Genomic DNA, 16,324 nt, shown 5'->3' on the forward strand with positions numbered 1-16,324 from the left:
GCTAAGCCTTGTTAGTTTATTGTCGTACAACCGGAAGCTACGTTCTTCCAGCTTCATTGCTTGTGCCTCGGCACGTGCCTGCGAGTTGCACGCTCAGAAGAAGAAGTCAGCTCCGCCTCGTACAGTTAGCCTTCTACAGGAGTCCTCGTTCTCGGATGTAATTTTTCCCATGTCATCCTCGGAAGGCAAGACTCCGGAGGGAGTTCAGCGGAAGTTTTCGAGCGTCGCAGTGGACGCAGAACTCGACGCAGGCTCCTCTTCCACGCCTCCGGCTCGCCAAGGTTCGCATCTTTCTACCTCCGCTCCTCGACCTCACGTCAAGCGCACCTCTTGCGTCGCTTTGGACTCGGAGGCCTCCACCGTATCTCCGCCCTCACTGTCCACGACACGGCCTGCCATCCAATACAGCCCTTCTTGCATAGCAGTGGGCGCAGTATTAAACCAGGGTGGCTCTTCCGCGGCTCCGACTTCCTCCCAGGATACTCAGCTTTCTCCATCCCCGCCTGAGCCTGTCGTTCAGCGGAGGTCTTCTCGCGTCGCTGTGGACGCAGGAAAGAACGCGGGCGTCTCTCCTGCGGTTCCAACCAGCACGGCTACTCCGATTTCTTCATCGGCATCTCTGCGTGGGGCAGGGCGAAAATCAAAAGCGCCAGCAAATCGACCACAACGAAGAATTCGGCGTGGCCCCAGGAAGTCACAGACGACGCCTTCCGGAAAGCAGGGCGCCTCTATAGCGTCTTCACAAGCGCCTTCATTCGCGGACTCAGCTACGAAGGGATCCACTCCGTCGACGTCACACAAGTCCAAGAAGTTGCCTGAACACGCGCCTTCGAGCGGTGCTCTGGAATCACCTATCACTGGAGACGCTTTGGTAAGACGGCATTTGAACTTTTTTCTTGATTTAAGCATCTCGAGAAACGTTCACTGTCAGAGGTCTCCTAAAATCCTTGCCATAATTGTTCTGATTAGGAACAAATCGACTTCTGTGCGTTCATTTAGATGTTTCTTGCACTTCCGTGAAGGTTTTAATTACGCGCGCTGGGATCCCATAGATACGCTAAAATTTGTGAAATTACGTTAGCAGTTTACTGTGATTGTCACTGTGCTCAATGTGCACAGTGGAAATTTCTTGTACTGCAGTAAAATTGTCATCTTCAGACCTACATCGGGAATATAAAAAAAGACGAGTAGCCACTCTTTGATTAGGTGCGGGTAATTTTGTTTCCTAAGAGGAATATCAGTGGATAACCTCAATAAAAAATGACTTCCCTGTGAAACAGCTTTCACTGATGAATTAGTTTATTTCTATTCAGTCGCTGGGTGTAAAGCAAAGCTTGAAAAAATGCAATTGTACGCTGCAACATTGTTGCCTTTGTAATTCGTGTTTTTATTTTTTAAATTCACTTCAAATTTATAAGCATTTTCATTACCCTTCAGGATAGTCGCATATTAGCATTAAAATGATCTCCTCAAGTTACTTCATTGCATTAGACCGAGCGCAGGAGAATAGTCTTTAAATCCTTAAATGCGATAATGTTCCTGAAAACCTTTACGTCCTCACAGTGAATGGCCCATGCGGCAGTATATGTCCACCACGTTTCCTTTGCCCTAGGTGACGAAAGCCAAAGATACGGCACGGAAGGAGGGGAGCAATGGAGGGACTGAGCGCCCTCCCTTAGCGCCGACTCAGAACCGACCAACCAGAGCTGTGCGTCCGCGGTTGTCTCGCGTCGAGCCGCCTCAGTCCAGCGACCAGAAAACCCGACAGGACTCTATGAAGGCGGCACTCAATGAGCTGCTGCTAGATGTCGGCACGAAAGAACCGTCTGGATCGGTGAGCTGATACTTATTGTTTTAGGGAGTCGGGTTGGAGAGGTAGTGCGCGATCGCGATGAGTGCAATTAAGTGTGGGAGATGGAAAATTTGTCTTTCAATTCGTCCGTTAAAGGCAGCAAAAATTTGAGCCAAGGCTGAGCACCGTACACCGAGCGATATTCCTTTCTTGCTGTCCTTTTTTGGAAACACTTGCGAGCACAATGAGCCACTGTGAGGATAACTGAACTTAGTAAATAAAGAAAGGCAGATATTTGCCATACTAGCAGTGTCCTTAGTAAGAAAGTGATGTCAGTGACCCTTAGTCAGCATAATGCAGTGCTCCAGGAGTATTGGTTTTGCCACTGAGTTTTCTTAGTCATCAGGGGTATGTACCCGCAACATCAGGTATTCGAAAACATGCACTTCTTATAATTGCGAGATGCCCTGTGTCAATATTCTGGTAGAGTGACGAGAATGAGCAAAAATAGTTACCATACTGGGTCTCACAAAAAGTTAACATGATTCTAATTAGAGATATAATGAATATAAATTTGGGAAGGGTGAAAATTCTTCAGTCACTTAGGACCTCTTAGCAGTGATAAGGAGAAAACTATTGGGACTGATTTACTTGAGTAATTATTCGCCAGAACCCCACCGATCAGACAGTGCTTCTTCCATGGAGAATTCAAGGTGAGCAGCTTAACTCGGCGGCGATGGCGCGCGGTTGTTGCGGAGCTTCGTCTTTAGAGATTACGGTAGATGGCGTAGGCTAAGCGCCCTCAAGTAGACCGGTTTGAAGTGTCGTCGTTGCCCACCTACTTTGCCAAGGAGAAGGTAGGAACGCTAGACAAAGAGAACTAAGATATGTTGCCCACGTGCCTTGTTGGTTAAGGCGCTCGTCTTGCGATCTTTCGAGTAGGATTTCGATTCCCGTTCTTAAAAGTGAAACATAACACCGCCTATAGCACGCACCATTGCGGGAATTCACAGATTCTGCTAGCACTCATGAGTCTATAAAGGGTCTCACCTTAATATACAATGTCTAGCAGCTAACGTTGTCGACGAGTTAAAAAAAAAGCATTTATGTAGGCCAGAGGAAGCACTTGCGTATGGCTTCCAGCCGTCCTGAGCACCACAGGCAATTTCTTGTTTTGCAAATATTTGCTAGTTATAAGATAGATTAATTGATTATTAAGGATTTTTTAGACAATATATCTGATCTGAAAAGCTGAAAAACATATTAAGGAATCCCCATTGCATTTAGTTGCGATAATTACGTGTTCTTATTTTCTGATGTCTAAAGTATTACAGCTTCATAGTACATTCGCGCTCCACGCTTGCTGCTGTCTCTTCATGTGCGCCAACTAGCTGACGTGGGCGCAGACACGAACGCAGACCCATCGGCCAGCTGTTTCAACGGGGACGCAGAGAACAGCCGCAACTGATTTCATTCACTCTAACCATCACTGAGAGCAGCATAATTGTGGGGTGCTAACGCGCTAGTCCCGCTATATTTCTGTATTCCGTGGAATACATTTGGAGTTCGGAAAAAGATATCCGGGGAGCTTTCTTTATGGCAAATATACTTAAGGGGTTTCTTTAGAGGTTCTCCATCATTGAAAATCACATTGTCTACTGTCAAAATTTAGTACCTTTTAAAATTTCCTCAATACTAACTTATCATATTGAAGAACAAAAAATTGCTTGCATGGCACAAGACTACTGACAGCTCTACTGAAATGGTTTGTCTGGCGAACCTGAAATGCTTAACCTTTCGCTAACGTTACCGGGCACCGCCTATGTAATGTAGCAGGAGAGGAACAAGCAATGACTTCGTCTAGTACTTACAGAATTGTCGCGAGTGAGAAAGAAGTTTCAAAGCTGAGAGAAAGGACCCTTGATTTCTTTACAAAATGGCACCAGTAAATGCCAGCTACTGCAAATACAACGTAGAAGGCATTGAGATGAAAAGGAGAATACCTGTCCTTGAAAAATGCTGGACAATAAATCGGTAGAATACAGAGGATGAAACGCACTGAATAATAAACCGGTAGACTGAAAGCAACACTAGGAATCTAATCACAACTTAATACACGTAGGAAGACCGCTGCATAGTTGAAGCAACAACTCACAGTGCTTTTTTATTGAACTAAATTTAGATATTTCATTCCTTACATACGGAGGAAGGCAAATGTCATCAAAATAAAAAAGGCGATGGGTTTTTGTTGTGATGATCCTGTACTTGGCGCTTAACCAGGGCAGCGGAAAGCTTGCAAGGCAACGAGCGCTTTCCCATTTCTCGGTCTTCGCCAGCATCGACTCTTGACTAGGAGTGCCGCAACACTGCTGCGCTGACACATAGTATACCCAGCTTGTCTACAATTAAAACTCCCTTTCGTGTTCTGTTCTCCATCCGTATAGGAGGATAGCAAGCTAGGGGAGGGCCTTCTGGCTCATCTGTCCGTCTTTTCTGCATATATTTCTTTCTCACTCTCGTGCACACAAACGGCCATGCGTGGTTAGAGCGTTATTCAACTGCTCGCAGCACTCAAGGCCACGCTATTTTGATATATATTTGGCAGATACGAAGAGGAAAAGAAAATGATCGACCCTGCCAACAGACTGTATTTGAACAACCACCACTGCTTCTTTCGTATATAGGAGAAATCAGAAGAAAGAGAGAAACAAGCGCATTGCGACAGCACTCTTCCACCACTGAAGCGGTGTCAAGTACAATGACAGCTTGCACAACTGATAAAGGCACTGGTGGCAAATGAATCCGTTATGGATGCTCACAGCCCGAGTGGGCTGGGAGCAGCCACATCTGGCACTTTGCACATTCGTTAACTTATATATTTTGTTTCTGATGGGTTGTGAGGTTCGTGCTTTTAGAGCGCACCCCGGGCCTGCTGAACGGCCCATAGTTGAATGTCCTTGTCTGTAATTTGCACCGCACGTTGAATTCCCGGCGGGTATGTCTTGGATGCAACTTTGGTCGGGAACCTGGCACAGTCCCACATGATGTGCCAGTTGTCCGCCGGACCGACTTGAAATACACTGCACATTGCACACGTGTAGATATCTGGGTGGAGGAGATATAGCGCTGCCGGGGCGAGGAGTGACCCGGTTTTTATTTGCCTTAGGATGACCGCCTCCTCCCGACTAAGTGCCGGGTGAGATGGCAGCATTGTCCGTCGAGCTAGGCGATGACACTTAGTCACTTCCTCGTAGCTGGTCATTCGTTCTTTGTTTCGAACCACCCTCGGCATGGTCACTCTTGGGGGCGAGGAAGGTAAGCGCTCGCGCCGCCGAATGAGCCGTCTCCTGATTAAGTGAGGATGCACAATCTCCCGCGTGGGCCGGGAGACACTTGATGCGAATAGTGTTGCCGCGCTCTTGGAGCTGGAACTTACTGATGACGGCGGCCGCCGGCGCGCACTCGCCCCTTGGCAAAGCTGCGCACAGCGTTCCTCGAGTCGCTGAGCATGGTGCGACACTCGGCCTTCGAGATCGCCAGAGCGATGGCAACCTGGTCGGCGTCTGCGGCGTCTGTGCACCGCACGCTCGCTGCCGTTGTCTTGATACCGGTAGCTGCCGCAACGGCTACTGCTACGAATCCTTCTCGCTTGTATTCTGCTGCGTCCACTTACCGGGCGTGCAGGTCCTGGGCGTGTCGTTCGACGAGGACTTTGGCCTGCGCCTGCCGCCTTCCCTGGTTGCACTCGGGGTGCACGTTCTTCGGGATCGGGTCCATGTGGATGCGGGCCCGCGCCTCATTGCTGATCTCCAACTATTGCCGACTGAGAGCTCGGGGATTGTAACCTAGGGACGTCAGTATACTGCGGCCTGTCTTGGTGGCGCTCCTATTGCTTAGTTGCGCCTCGGCTATTCCTTCTAAGGTGTTATGGATGTCGAGCTGCAGGAGACGATCGGTACTCGTGGCCACCATTAATCCCAGCGCCGTCGTGTAAACCCGTCTGTTCAGCGTGTTTATCTTTTTCCTGTCAGTGACCTGCCAGTTGAGGTAGGCCGCAACGTAGCCGATGTGTCTGATCACGAACAACTGGACGAGGCGCAGAATGATCTCTTCAAGTATGGCTGCCCGTCGTGTCGAGACTCGGTGTATGAGCCCGATGGCTTTTATTGCCTTGCTGGTAACCACGGTGGTAATCTTGTTGAAGGTCTCGTCGTTGCGGCCGTTCTTGTTTAGCAGCAGGTCCAGGACCCTGATCTTAGGAGCTTCGGGGATGGATTGCCCCGAGGCAGTCACGATGTTCATGTGATCGTACTCCCGAGGGGGAGCGTGTTTCCGTCCTTGTCGTAATGACGTTAGGACGAACAACTCGGTTTGGCGGGCGAGCGCACTAGGCCTGTGCCGTCAAGGTGTTGCTCGATGGCAGTAACAGCCTCTTGGAGCTGCTGCTCAATGCTCGCGTCGGTGCCGCCTGCCGCCCACAGGGTAATGTCATCGGCGTAGATAGTATGCCCTTTGATCACCTTTATCTTATGCGAATAAATGCGAATATGCTACCAGATATTACCCGCCGCAATAGCGCAGTGGTTAAGATGCCCGACGTCTGTTCCGGAGTGCTCGGATTCAAACAGGATCGCTGGCGGCTGCGTTTCGTTATAGGTGGAGCGGAGAGGCATCCTTGTGTTGTGCGATATCAGAGCATGGTAAGATCCCCAGGTGGTCAAACTTATTTCCGCATCCCTCCACTATAGCACCTCCTTCTCTGTTTCTGCTTTCACTCCCACCATCTTCGCTTCCCCTGCAGCGTAGGTCAGGTGTCCATGGGGCAAGTGCGATAGATGCAGTACCTTTTCTATCCTGTCCAATAAATATTATTTTTACCAAATTTGCCGTCCGCAGGAATCTGCCGTAACCACGGCTTACAGTTCACATCTCTTGCCTCTGAGGATGCGTTCTCACTTTTGCAGCCGTCGACCTCATCCAGGCTGCCCCGTCGCACTGAGTGGAAGTGGCCGCTTGATCCAAAGGTGCTTTGCATCGCACTATTTTGCGGTGCTATCTTCTGCGTCACCATTTTCCTGCTTCCACGAGGCCGCCAGACTAAGGGCCGGTGCCTGACAATGTCCTGCGTCTCGCACAGGTAAGGCACCAATATAAAGTTCTTGGGTCTAGGATGTAAAACAACCAAAAGTTCCAGCGGTCACATCCTCCTGAAATTCCACACCAAGCTTCAGAAATCACATCTGACCATAATTTTCTCACCAGATGACATTCCCATTCCCAGCACTCTCCTCCGGTTCATGAACATTGTCCGCATTGTAATTTCTGCAAGAGGCTTAAAGCTTATATGCAAAAGAAATTCACGAAATACCTGCAAGCTAAGATGTCATCACTATGCACACGATGAAAATTCGAAAATAACACGTGCCTCAATAAATTATTTTGTTACTTAATTTGACTGAAGCTAGGCTAGATGAAAACACATTTCTTGACATATATACCAAGTCTTGACAGTTTTTCACTCGTGGGAGAATATAACACCAGGCTCACACAGTTGTAGTGGCCACTGAACCAATTCTTACGGGCTCCTGGCTGATCACCCCCCGACAAGTCCACCACTGCATCACACTGCAGAATAGAAAAAAAGTATCGTAACGCTAACGTTAAGGGAACCGTATTACCTAAAATAGACAAGAACTATTGTATGTAAGCAAAGTTACGATTCTTTGCCCTCGAAAGCAAAGTTTTCCGATGTGGTGAGGGTGGGTGGCCTCTCCGTTCGCCTACGCCGCCTGCCTAGCCATGGACTGAACATGTGCTAACATTATTCACATTGTTTTGGGAAATAGCAAGTACCAATGCGCCAGTCCCAAAGGAGGCTGTATGGTCCTCATGTCCGAAGTCGTAAGGGACTTCCCAGCTGGTGAGGTCTGAAAGAAAAGCAGACAATTATGGCGAACCCACGGCCAGTTTTCAAACAAACCGAAATATGTATCCTTTGTACATACACGATTCTCCTCGTGCGAACAGTCATACCCTTGGAAACGTATATGAAACAATACCCACGCGCCTCTGTAGAGAGTGTGGAGTCGGTACAAAAGTAGCTCGTCTTCGTCAACGTTGCGGAGACGATTGTGATATTTGGGCAGCCAAAATATATAATAACCGAATCGCAGGCAAGAAAACCTCTCACAGAGTATTCCATTTCGCGTATGCACTATTGATGCTCCTAGTAGAGTATAGCTAGACATTAAAAGTAATATATATTGCCATAAAAATATATTTTGGCTTTATTATAAATGCGAATATTTGGCAATAACGAAGATTATGCCACAGTCCTGGTATATTGGACACATTACACGCCATTGAACAAAGCTACGACACGCTTACACAATAGAATAGTTTTCCTCCAGAATGTGATCTGCATCTTATATAATCATCTCAGGTACAGTTCCCCCAAAACACAATGTGCAAGACAGTTAGAAAACCTGGATTTATGTTGAAAGTGCTGGAGTCAAGTGAAAGGGGTCGGGACTCAGACACCATCAACGCCAAAGTATTACATATTTAGGCGCAAAAATTATAAATGAGAATATGACGGCGTGAAATGCCTACGCCCATTCCTTGTGCACAGTTGCAGCGCACTAAGGATAGTGTTCATGCGGTTACCTTCTACTCCACACAGGGCCCATTAAGATATATTAGAATTAATAGAGTCAGCAGGTTAAAGCTGTCGTCGTCGATCGTACACGCAGATATGCTGGAACGTCTGTCTGAATTAGATGCTTAATGACTACTATTTGCGAGTTCTAATGGTTAGCAGTTTCTAATTGCCGCAATGTTCATCGCTAGAAGACCTCTTTAGGAATTCCGCCTGCAATGCACATCGGTCACAGCCTTTAACTCGTGTGCCTTTGAATTAATGATTAACATATAACCATAATTCTCATTGCTGGTTTTCTCCACGGATTTATACTTGTCATACTCGTTTGTTCTATTCAAATTAGCAGTTTAACTACACTCTCTTCCTCTTCTCTCAATGTTCTTTTGCCATGTCTGTCGTGTTCCGCAATTGGAGCTGACTGTTCGGCATGGTGGTTCACCTAGACTGAACCTGAAGATGGTGGTTTAATACCTGCTGCGGCGACCACGTTTTGAAGAACGCTAAAAGAATGGGTTTTATGTAATATGCCATGCCAGTGAACCCTTAGGTATCTCAGACAGCCATTGTGGCTTTGCTCTTGGAGTCTCATTGATGTTAAGCCCATGTAATATAGCCGCGGCCGATAGGCCATGGTAGGAACGGAATGAAAGCACACGCCAGGAAGCGAAGCAGGCAAAACGCTGGCGTTTATTGCAATAGAGGGTACTTATAAATATTCCAGGAGAGAGAGTAAATAGAGAGGGGAAATGGCGAAGTCGAAAGAAAACTTCCCGCTTGCGCAGTGTGTAGCCCGCACTACGACAGAGCGGCTGATACCGTACTTCGTCCTTCTAAAATCGATCAGCTAGTTAGAAGAAATTCTTGTTGGGCGAGTTGGTGCATTGCTTCAAAGGAACCAAGATGCGCTATAAAAAGACAGCCTTGGCTTTTTCCTGTGTCTGTCCTTTTATAGCGCATCTTGGTTTCTTTGAATCGATCAACTCGTTCCTCGTCCTGGTCGAGCACCGTAGGGCTTCAGCGTGTTCACATGGCACTATTGCCCCGGATAACGGAAGTGCCGGGAAGGCTCTGTCAGCATGATGATTCCCAAATGCAGGCTGGAAAGCGAACTCTTCCACTGACATATCGAGCCGTGATGCATATTCCTCTCGCCTGAATGTAGCGCCGTCCACGCACGCGACTTTCGAAGTGTCGGATAACTGCGTTTTTGTAGACCGAAGATGTACCTGGTCAACGGGCCGTCGAACAATTCTTCCAGGCGTTTCTACTATAACAATTCTGGTCCCAGAAGTAGATGTCACATGTCCTGATATGAATTTGTCTTCTGTCCCAAAGTTGCTAAGGTGCATAAAACATTTTAGTAGGGCAGCCACTCCAGGCTATCAAGAGGTGCGTCTTCATACCCTTCGGAAAACACGTATCTAGGCGCGATCTAATCTGGTATGGCGGAAGTGTTTCTGATGGCCACTTCCCTCCCTTCTGAGGCGGCCTTATGTAATTGAGCAGTAGGCGCATAAGTCTGTGCTCCAGTTTGCCTGCCTTCCAACTTCTTGAAATCATCGTTCACCGGTCGGACAGCTCTTTCGACAGCCCCAATAAATTTCGGGTGGAAGGAGGCGGTCCTAACGTGGGACATGTTGTGCTCGACAAATCTTGCAATTCACGACTAGCGAATTGTGTTCCGTTATCGAAACAATCGTTCTTTGCACGTCAAATAGGCTGAACATGTCGCGAAAGCAGCGGATTGTAGCTGTCGTGGTAGCTTGCTTCAGAGAAAGTGCTTCTATCCCCTTGGTGTGCGAGTCGATTACCACAAGCATCATCTTGCCTTCAATCGGTACGGCAATATCCCCATAGATGCGCGTTCCCTTCTCAAACGTTTGGAGCCAGCTTGCTGGTGAAGCCGCGGGCTGCATTGGCAAATTATCGATACAATTTTTGCCCAGAGCCGACATTTCCTCTATCTCTCAGTCTAGGCCTGGCCACCAAAACAACTATCACGCAATGAAGTTTATCGGCGAAGACCCTTGCTGGGTTTCATGTAGCAGTTGCAGCAATAGTTTTCGCGCACCGAATAACTACTCGATGGTCCCAATGAAATAACCTATTTGCCAGGGACAGCACAAGTCGAAGGTCAAAAAATACCGCTAGGCATGGCTCGAGGCCTTCGAGCATCTAGGCCAACCCTTTAGCACGTAATGCTCGAGGCGATCCAGTGTCAAGTCGACGGCTGTAAGGTCCTTCAGCTCTAGTGCCGTGACTGCGCCTTCCTCCAAGCATTCCAAAAAAAATATCTATGACAGCGTTCCAGACTTCTGTGGTAATTAATGCACTTTTAATTTTTGTACCAAATTATAGGTGGACATATGCTGAGCCAACAGGAGGTCAAGATAATGTCAGAAGCCTATCAGCTGCTCCTTTTCTTCCGGCAGTGGTCGATGAGCAGGAATTCAATGAGTTGCCGGCTGAAAACAGGCCAGGCGCTTCGTTTCCGCCGTGGTTTACAGGTGGTCCTCTTGGGGGCGTTGGACGAATGTGAGAGAACCTGGCTGGTTCCCGCCGGTAAGGGCAGGTACTTCCGGCACCAGGTAATTCTGCCTGAATGGGTACTTCGCCAGGCATTCTTGACCTCACTCTGTTCATGCTGAAACTAGGTTCAATATGCAGGCTTGGCTGTCCTCCCTCGCGCACCGTGATCGCTGATAACCACTTGGGATAAAGCCTCGACCAAATCTGTTACTATGGCGCACAGCAAAAAGATGACGCAGCTTACCAATGAAGCATGTTCTTTCGCCTGAATATAACCATGGTGACGATGAGTAGATGTCTCGTTTAAAGTTTGATAGCTTACGATCACTGCATGGTCAAACTGCCAAACCTTTATATTTTGTGAAAGCGGCAGGTACATTAAGGTTTAAGACTTGAGCAAGTTTCCATACATGCACATCAGTTATTAATGCGCTGCAGATGACTACGATTATAATGGAGCCCCTGTATAACGCAGGCACAGCCGTCCCGTAGAGCCAAACATGATGTCTAGAACAAACCCACATTTATCCGTACTTATACTGGTTTCGTTGGCTTATGGGAAAGGCGCCGTGACTGTCACACTTCTTTATTGATACCTGAACCATGTAGTAACAAATTAGGGCCGATTTGCGTAATTAATGAATGCGGAATATGTGCGTAGAATTGCTTAACTGTTGTACGTAAGCACGTCAAGCACCACGAACTTGTGCCGCAGTTCCTGACAGCCCGGCTTCATCCATTGCGACGCGAAGAAAACGCACGGCGCAGTTGCGTCCTTAGCTTTCTTTACAACATCATCAGAAATGAACGAAAACAGGCACAATGTACGGTTGCGTCCACAACCAGTAGGCGTAGGCTTGAAGAACCGGCTTTATTCACAGCGCTGCGTACTGAAGATAGAAACTCCCCCCAGTACAACACATGGACACAAGCATATATACACACCCAGCAGCCTGACACATGCGCAAAACAGACATGATGGTGATATCATATCTTGCTACACAGCGGCAAACGCACTTGTCGCACCCAAGATACCGGCACAACACTTCCTCCCCCTACTAGATCAAAACGGTGATAGCGCCAACGCTCAGTGGGTCGCCTTTCCCGGTTGCTCCTTCTCAACAAAATGGGTACACTATCAGATGGCAACTGATTTTGTGGGCTGGGTCCAACAGGGTCGCGGTTTCGCTCTACGATTATCTGCAGCCAGTTTCACCGTTTCGCTGTTCTCTCTCACTGCACTTGTCAATTTTGGTTTCAACTAAGGAAAATCTGGTTCGCAACTTTCTTGATAATAGCAATTTAGCCGGTGTCTTTCCGATGAAGGTGTGCGGCGGTGTTCGATAACAAAATAGGAAGTTATCTATTCTGTGCTGCGAGGTTCTTGTAGTTGTCTTTTCTCTGTCCACCCGCAACTGCTTGAATAGTCTTTGTAGTCGGTGCAGCCCGCTCCGCCGACCCATTCGACTGTAGGTGGTATGGAGGGGTGAATATGTGCGTTACTCCATTTGCTTCCAGGAAGTTTTCAATCTCAGCAGCACGGAATTGCGGCCCATTATCAGTTACACCTTCAACAGGTAGACCATGGGCAGCAAACATGGATCATACAGTTTCAACGGTCCTAACGGCCGTCTTCGTTGTACACACCTTCACTTCAAACCACTGGCTAGATGCATCACCTGCTAAACGGAACATTTTTTCCTTCCTTTTCGGTGAAATCGAGATGAACCCTTTCCCAAGGGTGTTCGCACACTTTCCAGAGAGCCAAAGGTACTGGGTGGGCTGCAGGTTGAATCATTTGACAAAGGCAGGAAGTTCGCACCGTTTGTTCCAGCGATTCGTCGATACCTGGCCACCACACTATTTACCTTGCGACCATTTTCATCATTGTGATTCCAAAGTGCTTGTCGTGCAGCAAGTTAGTACAACACTGCGCAAACGCTCCGGAACGATTAATCTATTTGTCCAACTAATGCAGCCCGCTTCAATGGAAAGTTCGAAACCTTGAACTCAGAAAGGCTGCAGGTTCCGAGAAACAGATTTTGTCACCAATGCCATATCATGTCGCGAACCACTGTTAGCAGACAATCGCACGTTCTTTCAAGTTCAATGTATTTTGCTGTCAAAAGAAGCTCGTTAAGTGTAGAAAAATAAAGGTCTTCAGTGTGTTCTGACGTTTCTGGCAAAGGAAGTCTAGATAAGGCATCGGCATGGCCAATTTCCGTACCAAGCTTGTGCGCTAATTTATAGCAGTAGTTCGCGAGCAACACAAACCAATGGTGCATCCTAGCAGTTGTGTTCAACCATAGAGGTAGTTATGAAACCATTTCATACTAAAAACAATGCTCAAAGCTTTTTTTTTTAATTTGGCAATTTGGCCATAATTACGTTGTGCAGGTGAGTGACCGTGATGCAAATGCAATCGGTTTATCTTTTCCATTCACGACGTGCGACAGTACAGCACCAAGACCATATTAGTCACATGTTAGCTGTATTTCTTTTTTGACATCGTACAACTCCAGAACATGCTCGTTAGTCAGCATTTCTTTAGAAGTCATGAAGGCAGAATCACATTGACGCGACCAGTGCCATGCAGTGTCTTTGCGCAGCAAGTTATGAGGGGGTTCGAGAACTGTACCCAGATAAGGCAAAAAGTTTGAGTAAAAATTTTCTAGCACAAAAAGGCCTTTAGCTGGGTCATGTTTCCAGGTTTTGGTGCAGTATTTATGGCTGCCACTTTATCACCTCTGGGATGTAATCCATCTCTGTCAATTTCATGGCCCAGATGTCGTATTCGTTGCTGGAACAGATTTTCTCAGTGTTGACCCTTATTTCATGTTCTGTTAGACGTATGAGTACCTGCTCCAGTCGGTCATGGAACTGCTTTTGATCTCTCCCCGCTATGACAATGTCATCTAAGTAGCAGGCTGTGCCAGTCAGCCCGTGTAGGACGTTGTCCATAACAGCTTGAAACACACCTGGTGCGCTGGTTACGCCGTATGGCAAGCGTCGGAAGCAATACAGGCCGAGGTGTGTATTGACAGGAGCAGTTCTTGCGCTCGCTCGTCTAACTCCTGCTGCAAGTACACCTTCAGTTCAATTCAGTCGTACAATCGTGTCCGACTCTTAGTGACTCTATGGACCTTATCACGCCACGCTTTCCGGTCTCTCACTATCTTCCTAATATTACACAACTTCATCTGCAGCGCCTCGAGGATGCCATCTAACCACCGCGTTCGCTGCCTACCCCTTCTCCGGTGACCCTCCACCTTTCCCAACATCAAATCTTTCTCCAGCGACTCCTCTCTTCTCATCAGATGGCCAACGTATCTGAGCTTTAAATTTAGAATTTGACTCTCTAGTGAGCAGTCAGGGTTTATGGTCGACAATATCGACTGATTTGTTCTTCTGGCATTCCAAGGAACTCTCAAGAGTCTCCGCCAGCACCACAATTCAAGCGCATCAATTCTCCGGCGGTCACCCTTCTTCATTGTCCAACTCTCGCATCCATATATCACAACTGGAAAGACCATAGCACGAGTTATACGGGTCTTGGTTGGCAGACTAATGTCTCTGCTCTTTACTAGGCGGTCAAGGCTAACCATTGCTCTCTTTCCCAGAAGCAGGCGTCTCCTAATTTCATGGCGGCAGTCTCCTTCCTAGGTAATCTTGGAGCCCAAGAAGAGAAAATCTGTCACAGCTTCCACTTCTTGTCCATTGATGCTCCAGGACTTGATAGGGCAAGACGCCATGATCTTTGTCTTTTTAATGTTTAAGCCCAAACTTCTCACTCTCTTCTTGTACGCGCACCTTCTTGCACACCTTAGACAAATCCAAAACAGAAAAAATGGACCCGCTTTGTAACGTTGCAAAAATGTCCTCTGGTAGAGAGAGCGCGGGTACTGGGCAGCCTCAGTTGCAGGATTTACCGTGACTCGGTAATCACCACACAGCCAAAACTCCTTATCGTATTCGTTGGAACAATCACCAGCGGTGTCGCCCAAACGCATTGGCACACCTTATATATGACCCCAGCTTTTTCCAAATTAGCCCATTCCTACTCGACCCGTTCTCGCAGCGCATACGGCACTGATCGCGCCTCACATATTACAGGGGACTCGTTCTCCTTAACGACATTGCTCGTCTTGCACCTTTTTATCGCTCCGTAGCCAGGCGCGAGCACTTCGCGATATTTCTCAATGTAATCAAGGGCATTTCTTTCGTCAGTGATTGAACGATTGCGCACGCATCACTTCGTTCCACCGGATTTTGATTTTGATCACACAGTTCCGGCCAAACAACGTATGCATTCTGGCGTCTTTCGTCTCTAGCAATTACTAGAGTTCAAGCGGAAACACTGATCATAGTACATTACTTGAACATCTATTATCCCTCTGATATCAACCAGTGTGCCGCTGTACGTAACCAGTTTGACGTCTTCTGACCTTAGCTTACTGTTTGGAAAGTGCTTCGCATACTCTGCCTCCGACATTACGGAAACCGCTGCTCCTGTGTCTAATTTCATGGGTACGTTTTCTCCATTTAACCGTACACTGACTGCAAACGCAGGACTGGCCGCACGGTTGTTGGCGTGGCAAAGGGTAAGAAGTTCACTGTCCAACGATTCCCGCTCTAGCTGATGCACAACTCTAGTAGTTTTCACATTTCAGCAACATGGCCTTTTTTTCACATTTGAAACACACTCTTCAAGAACGGACAACTTACATGTGTGTGCCGCGCACCGCATTGATGGCAATTCGGTGTAGTCCATTGAGTCGTAGCCTTCGTGTTCGGCTTGTCGGATGCGTGACACCTGTGCGCCCCTTCTTCGGAGACCGGTCTGGCTTTCGACGACTTTCTCTGCCAAAAGATATCACTGCCGCATGATGAGTGCTCCCCACTGGTCTCCGAATTCATTGCCACTGTGTCTGTCGCTGCCATTTCCATGGCTGTAGCGACGCTGCAAACCCGCTCCCATGTGAGCTCAGTGTCGGTAATGGCAACAGCCGGCAACGTATCGCTTCCGAGTGTAGGCCAGCATTTAGGTGGTCCCGAAGGGCTTATTCCAGGAAGCGGCCGAAGTCGCATGAGGTTGCCGCTTGCTAGTGCTTCACCACGAATTCCGCGACACTTTCATGAGGTTCTTGCTTCCTTCGTTTAAAATTATATCTTTCACTCACCACGGACCCCTTCGGAGTGTAGTGCTTCTGCAGAGCCGATAAGACTTCCTCGTAAGTTAATTTGCTGGGTGACTTTGGAAGAAGCAAACTTCGGAGCGTCACATACGCTTTTTCTCCTATGGCCCTGAGGAACAGATGCAGCTTATTTTCCTCGGCTAGTTT

The 16,324-nt window shown here is 47.7% G+C and overlaps 1 protein-coding gene across 1 annotated transcript in view; it reads left to right on the forward strand.

Annotated features, from left to right (window-relative positions):
* The first annotated feature begins 1,774 nt into the window (after positions 1-1,774).
* Positions 1,775-16,324, forward strand: part of LOC146177405 (neprilysin-2-like) — a 36,954-nt gene continuing 22,404 nt past the window's right edge. The window contains exons 1-3 of the mRNA XM_084581548.1: positions 1,775-1,834; positions 5,477-5,632; positions 6,757-6,929. Of these exons, the coding sequence (XP_084437674.1) occupies positions 1,775-1,834; positions 5,477-5,632; positions 6,757-6,929 (389 nt within the window). The remainder of the gene's footprint in view (positions 1,835-5,476; positions 5,633-6,756; positions 6,930-16,324) is intronic.

Source organism: Amblyomma maculatum, chromosome 10, assembly GCF_055883805.1.
Source record: "Amblyomma maculatum isolate TAMU_Amacu chromosome 10, ASM5588380v1, whole genome shotgun sequence".
In the NCBI taxonomy this organism is placed as follows: Eukaryota; Metazoa; Arthropoda; class Arachnida; order Ixodida; family Ixodidae; genus Amblyomma; species Amblyomma maculatum.